Raw genomic sequence first — 14,031 nt, 5'->3', positions numbered from 1 at the left:
ATAAAGACTCATTTTATTTTGGCAGGAGATGCTATGCGGTGCTAAGCCTGGGCCCTTCATTGTTCTGATGTCACTGATTTGAATTCACTTCTGCGGCTCCTGTTTTGTCTGTTAGTAGCATCATCTGGCATCATCTAGAGGCTTAGGATGAATATACCTACATAACTGAAATGACAAACTCTTGAAGGAACAGGTCCGTGAAACAGTTCACTAGTTTTACTTTCTATGGATAAACAAGGGAAACATTTGGAATATCTGAGGATAAATAAGGGTTTATTTCCGAATAAGTTTCAGAAGCTTCTAGGTCTGGCACTAAGGCCTTTTGTTCTTCTTCCTGGATTGACCTTTGGGCCTGAGTCTGTTAGGTGGATTCTCCAGGCAGAGACCAGGTATCCCTGGCCTTATGTTTTCAAACACTATATTCTTATTCAAGGGCCAGAGGGTAGAATTTTATCAGAAAAATTGCCCAGACCCTAGGGCCCATGCTTTTCTGGAAAGATGCTGAAATATGGTGCAGTAGCTAATGCTACCCATCAATCCTTAGAATTCCCTCCTAGGGTAGCAAGAATGCAGAGAGGGCTGGAGGATGAATAGTCACCAGAAGAACTCTTTGGATCTGAGGAAGAATGGGGGGGGGGGGGGGGAGATGTGGCCAAAGGGCCTTTTGCTTGCTTTTCCTTCTGCCTGAAGCATCCTCTACCTCTTCTGTTAAACTTGTCTTTCCTCAGACTTAACAGGCCTCCCTACCTCCCTGACTGGATCAGATCCTTCTCTTAGTCTCTCTCCTAGTGACCTCTCTTTCTGAGGATTATTCCATTTTCACATGTGTCCCCCCAAGACTCTTGGCTTCACGGGGCCAGGTCACGTGGCTCATCGTTGCATCTCTGGCGTCTATGGTGTCCTGTTTTACTGAGTGAACTACATCATCTGGTTTATTATTATTATTATTATTATTATTATTATTATTATTATTTTGCTCTTTCAGCCATTTCTTTTTATTTACAGTTTGTGTTCAATGCAAATCAATTCCATAACATGAGAAGTTACTATGAATCAAAGCATAAATACACAAACACAATATACAATCCAAAACTGATGTACAGCATTCAGGGATGAAACAAAACGTAATGTTCATTCACACACACAGTAGCTTGAGATCTGTTGGATATTGTTGTTCTGGTGTAGGTTCCTAAAGATGGGAAAAATGACTTTGGTTATCAAGACTACTGTGGCCATATTAGATACTGGAACATCTAAGCATCAGTGTGTGACCATGCGAACAAAAGACCTTATTTTTTTTTTTAATTTTTTATTTATTTATGATAGTCACACAGAGAGAAAGAGAGAGGCAGAGACACAGGCAGAGGGAGAAGCAGGCTCCATGCACCGGGAGCCCGACGTGGGATTCGATCCTGGGTCTCCAGGATCGCGCCCTGGGCCAAAGGCAGGCGCTAAACCGCTGCGCCACCCAGGGATCCCCCAACAAAAGACCTTAGAGTGTCTATTTTTAAAAAGCTTTCTGTGCATCGAGGCAGTTGTGAAAAGATTTACTTTCCAGAATCAAGCCCACTTTAGGCTTAGGACCAGGTTCTAACTATCTAAAAATATTGACTAACAGAAAGTGTTCCAAATGTGGCTATTCTGATTCAGAGTTTTTTTTTTTTTTTTAAAGTATTTACAGAAAAAGTATAAAAGTTTTTCCGAATTTAATGTAAGCAAGCTTCCAGTCTTCACTTCCCAAATACTTGATTTATGATTTTTGGCTCCCGCACATATTTTGCCTTTTTTAATTTCAAGATTTGTCGATTTTACCTTGAAAACAGATCATTTTTAAATTGTAAGAAGTACTCCACCTATGCAGAAATAAGCATTTTGAAATTAGTTGAAGTCAACGTACTTCTACTCTTTGGAATCAGTTTAGCTAAATGAATCTGGCATCCTTGTTCAATAGGAATAAGTGATAAATATTTAAGCAAAATTTATTCGTTATGCTTCACAATCAGGGGTAGATTCCAATTCATCATTGCCCTGGCACATGTCAATTACTATATAAAAAATCAAATGCAATGTCAAACCTAAAGCCTCAGAGGAGAGTTCAGTTCCTAAGAAACAGTGATAGCTTAACAATGTAAAACTTTTATCTAGAGTACATAGGCATTAAATTAGTACTGCTGAAACAATGCATTGAGGATTTACAGTAACACCTGGAAGTTCCTTCTAATGTACATATAAATAGAATCATGGAAGCTTCTTGTATTAACCGTTTTATGGCCTTAAAGATTTAATGAACCGAATGAAAACTGAATCTGTTCATGTCCCATCTTTTACAACTTGGTAAGAGAAAATCTATTCTCATTTTCAAGGTAGAATTTTACATGTCCATACTTTTTAAGCCACATTTAAAGAAATTATCTCTTATCTAATCTTGGATGTTGTCTCTTCATCTTGTACATGAAACTCCAGTAGATTTAATAAACATTCATCATCTAGTCAAACCCTTCACATGTTCTTCAAACCAATCAAATTTGGGATCCTCAACATTTTGTGTCAATAAAATAAGGTGTGGAATTAGCAGATTCAATGAAGACCTGTATTTTTCCTTGTCACACTGGATGTCTAGACGCCATTTGGATTGGGTTTAGAAGATGGGGAAGTATAGACGTTTCTTGGCCTGAGTCTTTTAACAGTAGAGATGTAGAAGGGAGAACGAGATCACGAAGAGACTGGCTGTTGACAGCAGAGCACCGCCAGTTGGTGTGGTGGTGGTATTTGCTGGATTTGGGGCAGTCGAGGTACTCTGGGAGGAGTTACTTGAAAGTGTTACAATAGTTGTTTGATTTGAATAAATCTGCGTGGGTAGGAGCAGCGCCAGGAGCAGCAGCCCCAGTCCCAGCCTGGCCACCATCGCTCTGCCCATGTCCGCTCCGTTGGGGTCGGTGGGCGGCGCGTGTCCCTGGCTGCGGGGCGAGTGGAGGACGCGGGCTCGGGGCGGGCGCAGGCGAGGTCCATCTGGTTTATTATTACATTGCAGGGGAGAAGGTGGGGCCAAAGATTATTATAAGACAAGAGGAAGTGGGGAAAGACTAGAAAGCTTTGGATTAGAACTCTTCCAGGGGCACCTGGGTGACTCAGTGGTTGAGTGTCTGCCTTTGGCTCAGGGTGTGATCCTGGAGTCCTGGGATTGAGTCCCTACATCAGGCTCTCCCCGCAGGGAGCCTGCTTCTCCCTCTGCCTCTCTCTCTCTGTGTCTCTCATGAATAAAGAAAATCTTAAAAAAAAAAAAAAAAAAAAAAGCTCTTCTAAACTCTTAGGAACTCAGCAGGGGCACGGCAGGGTGGAAGATACTTCCATCCAGGGGCTGTTCATTTAATGCATTTTTTTTTTTTTAAACCTAATGTTACCTTTGTACTCATTTTCCTACACCTTAGTTGGAAATGTACTCCATTATTCCAGACTGTAGTCCATTTCAGGAAGAGTTTTTAGTTGGGCGTGTGGCCACCCAAAATGTTTCCCAGCCTTCTTTGAAGATAAATGCATGTGCCCGATGGCCCTGCAATCCTAAGTAGGAATAATGAATAATGTGTCCAACTTCCAAGTTGTAACCTTAAAAGAAGAGGGGCATGTCTTCCACCTTCTTTCTTCTCCCATCCCTCTGGCTGGGATATGACATTCGTTGGAGCCACCCCTGGCCATATGAATGAGGCTGTACCTTGGGGATGGCAGAGCCACAAGACAGATGTCACCTGAGCCTGGCACCTGACACTGGACAGGTTCACTTGGATGCTTTCCCTTTGGGATTAGTTACAGCAGCTGAATTGATAATTCTGACATCCAGCCCTGAGCAGTCAGAAATAAAGGGAATGGAAGCATCATTCCTGCGTTGGTGGCCTAGTGATTAAAAAAATGTGATCAAGTCACCTCATTTGTAGAATAAACAGTACTCTGGCTCTCATAGCAATTTGGCAAATGGGAAGTTCTCTTTCCTTATCACCTTCCTACTCATTATTTTACTTCAAGTAGAGGTAGGGATTGAAAGCTCTGGACTTGGCACCAGACAACTCTGAGTTTGAAATTTCAGCCCTATCATTGACTAACTATCGTCTCCATCCCTATATCATAAGGCTATTGTGAAGATGTAGTGAGATAAGATGCCCAGAACATGGCCAAAGGAAGCAGTAAATAACAGTGTCTTACACTATTGTTTGTGTGTGTAGGACTTTTCTCCTAGCAACTGACAGAAACCTAATTGAAACTGGCTTTTAGATTTTGTGATCTCTAAATAACTCCCTGGACATTATTTGGCTTTGCAGGTAAAGGAAGTCTGTCCAAAGGCAAGGAAAGGACTGGCTGTGTGGATTCCTGTATTTTTGTTATGGTGGCTATCTATTCTTATTGAAAAGTAGCATATTAACTTTATGGTTTTATAGCTCAGTTTTATGGATCTTGTTATTATAAACCTGACATAGAGGGATGGTGCTTCCCTTATTGTGATAAAATCTAGTTCCTGGGTGAGGATGACGGTCAGACCCTTGATCAAGAGGAGTTCTCCATGGCAATGAATGTTCCCTATGAGGCCTCTTAAGATTGTCTATCAGTGTTTCTTGGACAAAACCCTAATTCTCCAGGCCAAGCGATTATCACTGTTTTTTAAAAAAATAATAAATAAATAAGCAGGAATGAACAAAATTTAATTATTTTGTTTTAGATAGTACTTAAATATTAAGAAAGCTAAAATTCAAAATATGTTGGCTAAGTTTTTCTACACATTATATTTACATAATGATTCTGATTTTACCTAAGAACAGTTGCCCAGGAGGAAGGAAAGGAAAGCCTCTGGGGCTTGTACAGTCTTCTCAGGCCAGGTGTCCCATAGCAGAGCAAAGAATGGCAGTGAAGAAGCAAGTGACCCTCCCCTCCCCTCTTTCCCGCTCCCTTTTGTTTTTATTTGAAGCATTTCTGAATAACAAATGTAAAACTGGATTTGGATATAAAAAGCTAGATGACTACCCCATTCAGAACTGTGTTTCATTGGAGAAGCCTTGGCACAGACAGGACGTGAATTGCCCCTCATCTATAGGGACGCTGTGTCAGAAGTCAAAGTTGCACACAAAAAACATGTAGGATCTCTAAGCAAAAGCATAGCTAGCATCAGCTCCATAAAATGAGGGGAATTTGATCAGACAGTCTGTCACATGGCATCTGGTCCAGAAGGCTAGCTTCTAAGCAACACTGTCGGGGCAGGGAGGACTCACCCTCTCTGCTAAGGCAGATGTAGGAAGGAAAGTCTAGCATACTGTGGCACCAACATTGTGATATAAAAAAGAACTATATTGAGAGTAATTTAGATCAATAAAGTGAAAATTTTTACCATACTTGTGGGGTAAATTAATATTCAATATTTTAAAATTTATGTACTATAAAACTGTGGCAAACTATAGTCTTCAATAAACCAAACACAGTCCTGTGGGGATATTAAATTTGAGAGTAAGCCCAGTGAATACTAAATCTTGAGATCCCACAATCTGTCTGTCCATTATAGTTTTTTCCAGGTCACCTGGAGAAGGGTATTTCTTGGTTCACAGAGGCTCTGAAACATCTTTAAGAAAAAAAAGGGCATCAAGAAATTATGACTCGAGGACTTTAAACCCTAATGTTACTGGCAAAGCCTCATTTTTACGGAATATAAAACACTCTGTTTCTTCCACTTCTAACAGCTCATTAAGAGAAGCCACGACTATATCATGTTCCTGCAACATTTCTGGGTAGCGGGACATGGCTCGCTCAATCCTTGCCGAACGCCGTACAGGGGTGATGAGCTTCATGTCTTGCACGTCTGGCATTCCACTTATTCTGTGAGAAAGAAAGATGCATTCAGAATCTTATAATTTCTTTTGAAATTCTTCTGAATTTTTTTCTTCTTCCCTAATAATATACGGTAGACATGTCAAGGAAAGTGGATGTAAGAGTACGTGTAGGGCCACTCTCCTCCGAAGATGGCTTTTCCTTGATCATCAGAATGAACTGGATGGTATCCATCTGCTCTCAAATGAGATAAGCACAGGGATTTACTGAATGAAGTGTTAAGCGTAGTTTTTATTTGGAGTCAAATACTTGGCATTTGGTGTTTGTTTATTCCATAGACTTTCAGAGAGTTGCTAGGTTTTGAGGAAACTGGGTCTAACACCAAATGGCGTTGGACTAATGAATTCTAACATTCTTTCTAGCTTTGACAGAAAATTATTAAAAAAATACCTTTAAAGATGGTGGACCAAACCACAAACAAACTAGAATAAACGGGTCATCTTCCTTGTGAGTTTTAATGTGTTCCAATAAAAAGTAGCCAGGAGGATAGTTTGCAGAGACCTTTCCATGTAGTGAATCTGGTCTACGCCTCACAAACTGCTAGAAACTCTCATCATGAATTCCAGAGATTATTTTCAGGTCACCTGCTTGCCTTCATCTGTCTGTGAGCCGGCTGTAATGCCAGGACTGAAGGAGGGGTTTTGGACTGGAAGAGGCCCAGCTGTGCTTTCCAGGGAACTAAAATATAGAACTGAGTGGTCCTGGTACTTTCGTTTGGAATTCCCTTAAAAGGGAATCCACAAATAGGGCAGCCCAGGTGGCTCAGCGGTTTAGCGCCACCTTCAGTCCAGAGCCTGATCCTGGAGACCCAGGATGGAGTCCCACATCTGGCTCCCTGCATGGAGCCGGTTTCTCCCTCTGCCTGTGTCTCTGCCTCTCTCTCTCTCTGTGTCTCTCATGAATAAATAAATAAAAAATAAAAATTATTTAAGATCACAAATAGAGGGTACCTGGGTGGCTCCATCGTTTAAGTGTCTGCCTTTGGCTCAGGTCATGATCCCAGGGTCCTGGGATCGAGTCCTGCATTGGGCTCCCTGCTCAGCAAGGAGCCTGCTTCTCCCTCTCCCTCCTTCCCTCCCTCTTTCTCTCTCATGGATAAATAAATAAAATCTTAAAATAAAAATCACAAATAGAGACTGATGTTATATTAACGTTTTAGGAAATAGCACTGGTACCCTGACACAGTTCCTATGAATTCTGTCTTATACTTATTCAAAAACTGAACACTTTCAATAAAATTAGCAGCTTCTATCTAGTACATACCTGACTGCACAGCCTGTCCTTATAGGCCTATTGGCTGTCTCTTCTCTCCCACAATTACAGAAGTTGTCCCTGCTTGGCACTCTGTGTCCCTCCCTGGGGCTGGGAGGAAAGGCGGGTAGGATCTGTGAGTGCAGGACCAAATCCAGGAGGGAGGGGAAATCCATTCCAACCCGTCTCCACATTCCAGCATCACCTTCCTCATGGTGGGTTAGGTCTCCTTAGAGTGCTGTGTTGGGAGATGGTGTGTGTGCACAGAAAGGGCACAGATTTCTTGTCAATGGTTTCAACCCTCCCCTCACGCTCAGCTCCTTTCCTTAATGCCAAAGATGGATTAGACCCCCTTGGTCTTCACATGATGTGGGAGTGTTCCCAAACTGCTGGTACTCTGGATCTATGGAAGTGAGACTGAGAACAGGGCTTGAATTAGATCTGTAAACACATAGCTTACTTTAGAGGTTGCTTACCTAGGGATTGGGGCGATCTGTAGTTTGATACTAGGATGATTATCCTGTTCTGCCTTGGTTATTTGGGGTGTTGCTGTAACCTGTTCTCTCTCGTTCAGAGAAAGACAAGACATTTCAGATTCTGTCTTATTGGCCAGTTCTTCTGTTGATGTTATATTTGTGTCAGTAACTATAGAGTCAGAGGTAACTCCTGTATATGCAAGGTCAAGAAGGAAAATAAGGTTTAACAACTTAATGCTGAAACTAAAAGGCAATAAAATGAAAAATCAATATATACAATGATTTCCCAGTTAAATACAGAGCAACTGATTTGAAGTGAGATGTATAACTAGTTTTTCCTGCCCAGCCCTCTAGAAATACCCTGCTATATCAGGCCATCAACCAGCCCTCCAGACAGCCTTTGGGTTTTCTTGCCACTTGAGATGGATTCTTGATACCTTTTCAACATTCTGAACACATCCCTAATCTCTTATTCATTCTTGAGGGAGGTTCCCATAGGGACTAATCATTGTCCTTTACTCTAATGCTGTACCTAGGGTCAATTTCCTTGACTTACTAGGGTTAACTCATTTGACCTTCCAATCTCTTCCTACCCAGAGATGACCACATGGCTATTATTTTGGGAAGTGGGTGAAAAAATGTCTTGTGATAGCTCAGTCACAACAACCAAAATGAAAGGATGGAAATTAGAATGAGATAGGCAGATATTATGGCTGGAGGCTAAAGCTCTAAGAGAGGTCAATGGGGGTCAAGAAGTGGGAAAGGCATGGATTCCTGTCTTTCTTCTCAGCCTTCAGAAGAATAATGCTATAAATTATAAATAAATATCTGAATAGTAACATCATGCCCAGTGTAAGGGTATGATTGCATATATCTTCTCTGTGACCTTATCACCAAAAGTAATGGGCTAGTTAGACATCATTCCACATGACTTGATTGTTCCCCAAAGTTCAAACTGTCTTAAAAGAAAAGCATTTGTCACCTTCCAGGATCAGAAAATGAATCTATTTTATTTTCTCAAAGTAGCTTGTTTTTTCTTTCCATTCATATAACAAATATAAACAACTATAGTGGGCCACTACTGTGTTTGGCACAGTATTTTTCATAGAAGAGTTTTCTAAAGCTTCTGACCAATTACAGCAATGGTTAACTGAGTGAAAAGGTTCCCACTCCAGCTATTTTAAAAGGCTATAATGTGAATTTGGATGTAAGTGCTGGTGGGTTGTTATAACATAGAGGCATCTCTCCCTTCTGCCTCAGTCTTGTCTGAGAAAGAGCCACTTGTCTGCTCCTACCTAGTGCTCCAGGGAAGCAAGACACCTTACTCTAGGCTGCTTTTGTGCAAATAACCTTTGTGTGGTGCTGAGCAGTATATTTACCTGTAAAAATAGAAATAAATCAGCTACTGACTGTGGCTAAAAAAATCAGCTACTGACCGTGGCTAAAAAAAACGTGGCTAAATGAACCAAGAAGTGAGAGGGATTTCAGGGGACTTCTAATTCTTTTCTTTTTTTCCCTTTTGAATTCCTCAATGACTTTTACTTGAGCAGCTGGAGGGAGTGAATTTAAATACAAAAATAACAGTACCTTCTGTGGTTCTGTTTGGGTCTTGCAAAATTTTAAGAACGACTTCCCGTAACTCTTGTATTGGCTAGAAGAAAGAAAATACATAAACAGTATTAAAAACATTAATGGAGAAAATGATCTAAGGAACTTTGCTTACCAACCAATGAGCTTTTTTTTAATAATAAAAATGTTTCCTTTTTTACCTCTTATCTAACTATAACATTTAAAAAGTTCCAGACTTAGAGCTTTATGTGAAAAATGAAGGAACAAAGAAGATGTTGGTTAAATGCTGGCATGCTTGACTTTAATGAAGAGATATGCTTATGGAAAGCTATCTATAGTGACATTTCTCTAATCAGTTAATTTTCTTAATGACTTATATGATCCCACTGAGGTGTGTTTCCACATAAAGATTCTGGCTCAAAGATGTAAAGTTAGCTATACAAAAATGTAGCATATGTTTTCAGTGTTGTCTTAAGTGTCTTTGTGTTTATCATAAAAGCCATATACTATTATATCATATTATTATTACAGGAAAACTGAACAATATTCAAACCTAAAAAGAGAAATCACCCACAATCCAATCACCCAAATACAGCCTTTAGTTAGCATTTTGGATAATTTTTCCCAGCCTTTCCTTTCTTTCTTCTTTTATTTAGTAATATAACATAGCACTAAACACAATATATAAAATAAATATTAAACCTCACATAAAAATATAATATTAGAAAAAATCCATTATTATTAAAAGTACTTTTCTGGTAAAATATTAAACAGTACTTTTCTGGTAAACTTTTCTGAGATAGCCTTCCTTTTTTCAAAGTATCTAAACCATGCCATGGAGCAGAACATCATAAATGAACTGTAATATTTCATAGGAACATTGTATTTGGAGCTTGGTCTTTTTGACCTGGGATTCTGTATCAAATAAATGATAAATGTAAACTGACAATAAAGTATAATAGCAAAGCTATTTATACATTTTCACAAAGTCTAATGTGCTTTAAGCTTAAGGGAATGGGAATAAATGTCCAGAATACCTTGCAAAAAGTCTGAATTATATAAAACATTTATCAAACATATTTTACATTTTTACAGTCTTCTAGTTAAAGATGATGGATTCAATATACATTTATTTCTAACCCCCACTGAACTCTACTAAAATGATAATGGGAATAAAGGAAGCAATAGCTATGAAGAATAGAAGAAATATCAAGATTTGGAAGCTAGAATGTAGAAGGAAGAGGTAATCAACTTAGCCAACTTGAAAGACCTGAATCCTAAGCTGGCAGTGTGGCACAACATGATTCAACCCCAGGGCCTTTCGGAAAGGCTCAGGAATGAAGGGTGGGGTCAAAATCAGGAGGACTCAAACATCTGTTCAGCAGTCAGACCTCTAAGTCTTTTTTTAAAGATTTATTTATTTACTTATTCAGAGAGAACGAGAGAGAGGCAGAGACACAGGCAGAGGGAGAAGCAGGCTCCATGCAGGAAGCCCGATGTGGGACTTGATCCCCAGTCCCCAGGATCACACCCGGGCTGCAGGCGGCGCTAAACCACTGTGCCACCGGGGCTGCCCCTCTTTTTTTTTTTTTTTTCTTTAAAGATTTTCTTTATTTAATTGAGAGAGAGACAGAGAGAGAGAGAAAGCACAAGCAGGCGGAGTGGCAGAGGGAGAGAGAGAGGGAAAAGCAGGAAGCCCAATGCAACCTATCAAGCCTGGAATATGTCAGAAAGTTCTGGGAGAAGGGTTTCTAAGAAAAAGAAATTGCTAGGATATCTGATGTTTTAAAAGTATTGGGATATTTTGGACCTCATCAAGATAAAAAGCTTTTGCACAGCAAAGGAAACAACAAAACTAAAAGGCAACCAATGGAATGGGAAAAGATATTTGTAAACGATATATCCGAAAAAGGGTTAATATCTAGAATCTATAAAGAACTTCTCAAAATCAACACTCCAAAAATAAATAATCCAGTTACTTATTGCTTCTTCAGGCAGAGAACATGAACAGACATTTCTCCAAAGAAGACATACAAATGGCCAACACACATGAAAAAATGCTCAACATTACTTGCCATCAGGGAAATACAAATCAAAACTGCAATTAGATACCACCTCACACCTGTCAGAATGGCTTAAATTAACAACTCAGGAAATAACAGATGTTGGCGAGGATGCAGAGAAAGGGGAACCCTCTTGTTTTGTTGGTGGGAATGCAAACTGGTGCAGCCATTCTGGAAAACAGTATGGAGGTTCCTCAAAAAGTTAAAAATAGAATTATAATTCTATTTTTAGAATTATAAATTCTAATCACCAGCAATTGTACTACTGGGTATTTATCCAATAGATACAAAAATGTTGATTTGAAGGGGTACGTGCACCTCAATGTTTATAGCAGCACTATCTACAATAGCCAGAATATTGGAATGGAATATTACTCAGCCATCAAAAAGAATGAAATCTTGCCATTTGCAACAACATGGATGGAACTAGAGTGTATTATGCTAAGTGAAATTAATCAGTCAGAAGAAGACAAATATCATATGATTTCACTCATAAGTAGAATTTAGGAAACCAAACAGATGAACATAGGGGAAGGAAAGGAAAGGAAAAATAAAATAAGATGAAAACAGAGAGGGAGGTGACGCTTAACTATAGAGAATAAACAGAGTTGCTGGAGGGGAGGTGGGTGTGTGATGGGCATTAAAGAGGGCCTTATTGTGATGAGTACATGGTATTATGTGTAAGTGATGAATCACTAAATTCTACTCCTGAAACCAATACTAAAATACATGTTAACTAACTTGAATTAAAAAAAAAAAAGCATTGAAAAATACAAACAGAAAAAAGCTTGGGAATTAATTATATAGTAATAAATACTCAGAGAACTAAGCAAAGGACTAAGAACTAAGAAAATAAGACAAAAATTAACTTCAGGAAAGTAGAAAGTTGTGCTTGAAAGGCAAAGTAACCATAGTATATATTACATGGCTATATGTATTCATGTATTTCTTACATATTCATAACAATATAAACACAGCATTATTCATAACAATAGTGACCAGGATTTCCATATGACTCTAGTGGAAATATGGAGGATGGCAAAAGTTTGCAGGCATCTATCTCTTGCAGGCGTGTGTGTGTGTGTGTGTGTGTGTGTGTGTATGTGTGTATGAGAGAAAGAGGGTTAAATCCTCATATTGCACAGTTGGAAGTCTACAAATCATGTCTAAAACTGAAAAATCAAGAAATAGCAATATAAGTATAATATCTCAAACTATCCAGGTAAATGTGAAAATAATGTTTGCTCTGGGAAGTGGGGAATGGGAGGGGAGGGACACAGAGGCCTTATGGAAAGAAACTTATTAAATGTTTTTGACTATTTAATCCATGTGTGTGTACAACTCTGATTTTGAACAATCATGGGAAGAGGCACATTGGAATATAAAATGACATGGTAAGTGACATTTAAGTGAAAAGAGTCATAAAACTTGGAGGCAGTCTTTGTTAAAAAAAGTTATATGGAGGGGCAGCCCAGGTGGCTCAGTGGTTTAGCGCTGCCTTTAACCCAGGGCGTGATCCTAGAGACCCAGGATTGAGGCCCACATTGGGCCCTCTGCATGGAGCCTGCTTCTCCCTCTGCCTATGTCTCTGCCTCTCTCTCTCTCTCTCTCTCTGTGTGTCTCTCATGAATAAATAAATAAAATCTTAAAAAAAAAAAGTTATATGGAGACAGTGGTTTTACTAGGTTTTAGAATTAAATTTTTTTTCATGCCCTGGCTCTGAATTATTGCTGGGTGAATATTGACATGTTGGGCTTAATGTGTTTTTAGGTCCTTTATAGTGGGGTATGACTTTGTAAGTACTGCAAATTGACGTAACTTTCATGCTATTACTTTCCACAAATGCCTATTTCTACAATGAGTGTAAAGTGAGACACACTCACTTCACAACAACAGTGATTCTATTGGTTTACATGAAACACTACTTCTTGCCAAATAAATTAAAAAAAATATTTTCAAAGTTTATTCATTTGAAAGAGAGTGCGTGTGCACACGAGTGGGGGGGAGGGGCAGAGGGAGAGGGAGAGAATCTCAAGCAGACTCCCTACTGGGAAGCCCCACATGGAGCCTGATCACATGATCCATGAGATCATGACCTGAACTGAAATCATGAGTTTCTATATACATTTTTAATTAAATATACATAAAGGACATGTTGTGCTTTGTATATTGTATATAACTTTATGAAGTGAATTAGAGATTTAACATGACACTGTATGACTGCCACATTGCAAACAACAGACCACTCACATGAGAGGATTTTCAGGAAGTTACCCAGCCAAGACAGATACTCACTGTTGCCCCATTTCTAATGGCCTCTTCATACAGCCCAATAACATCAAAGGTACCTTTACTTGCCAACAACTTTGCTTTAAGGATCCAGAATTTAGAAAATTTTTCAATCTCAGGAATACTGGACAATATGGTTAATATTGCATTAGAAGGTACACCCTGTTAAAAAAAAATACCCAGAGGTATTATTACCACTTTGTTGTTATTCTCACATTTAATATTCATCAGTTATATAGAAATCAGTCTGATCACTTTTTCTTACTTTTTTTAAAAAAAATTCAGTTATACTGAGGTACAGTTTACATATAATAAAATGCACCCATTTAAACAGTTTATTTAAATGAATTTTGACACTGGTCATTTAATTTTAAGAGTTATATGAGACCAAATAGGAAAACGTTTTTCATAGCTGAAGGTAAGGACTATGTTTACATTTTAATGCAAAACCAACCCCTAAACCGAGCCAAACCTTAGAATAATCAACATGCATATATTTCTTACAAATTCATAATACTGTA

The 14,031-nt window shown here is 39.0% G+C and overlaps 1 protein-coding gene across 5 annotated transcripts in view; it reads right to left on the bottom strand.

Annotated features, from left to right (window-relative positions):
• Positions 1–9: 9 nt before the first annotated feature.
• Positions 10–14,031, bottom strand: part of CKAP2L (cytoskeleton associated protein 2 like) — a 31,848-nt gene continuing 17,826 nt past the window's right edge. The window contains exons 6-10 of one of the 5 annotated variants that reach the window (XM_072770188.1): positions 13,517–13,672; positions 9,177–9,240; positions 7,590–7,779; positions 7,126–7,224; positions 14–165 (exon numbers count right to left, since the gene is read on the bottom strand). In XM_072770188.1, the coding sequence (XP_072626289.1) occupies positions 135–165; positions 7,126–7,224; positions 7,590–7,779; positions 9,177–9,240; positions 13,517–13,672 (540 nt within the window). In that variant the 3' untranslated portion in view covers positions 14–134. Of the gene's footprint in view, positions 166–1,584; positions 5,851–7,125; positions 7,225–7,251; positions 7,517–7,589; positions 7,780–9,176; positions 9,241–13,516; positions 13,673–14,031 lie in introns of those variants that run through there. The other 4 variants (XM_072770186.1, XM_072770190.1, XM_072770187.1 and 1 more) reach the window with 4 other exon arrangements.

Source organism: Canis lupus, chromosome 12 (genome assembly GCF_048164855.1).
Source record: "Canis lupus baileyi chromosome 12, mCanLup2.hap1, whole genome shotgun sequence".
In the NCBI taxonomy this organism is placed as follows: domain Eukaryota; kingdom Metazoa; phylum Chordata; class Mammalia; order Carnivora; family Canidae; genus Canis; species Canis lupus.
This window is presented reverse-complemented; position numbering and strand designations above follow the sequence as displayed.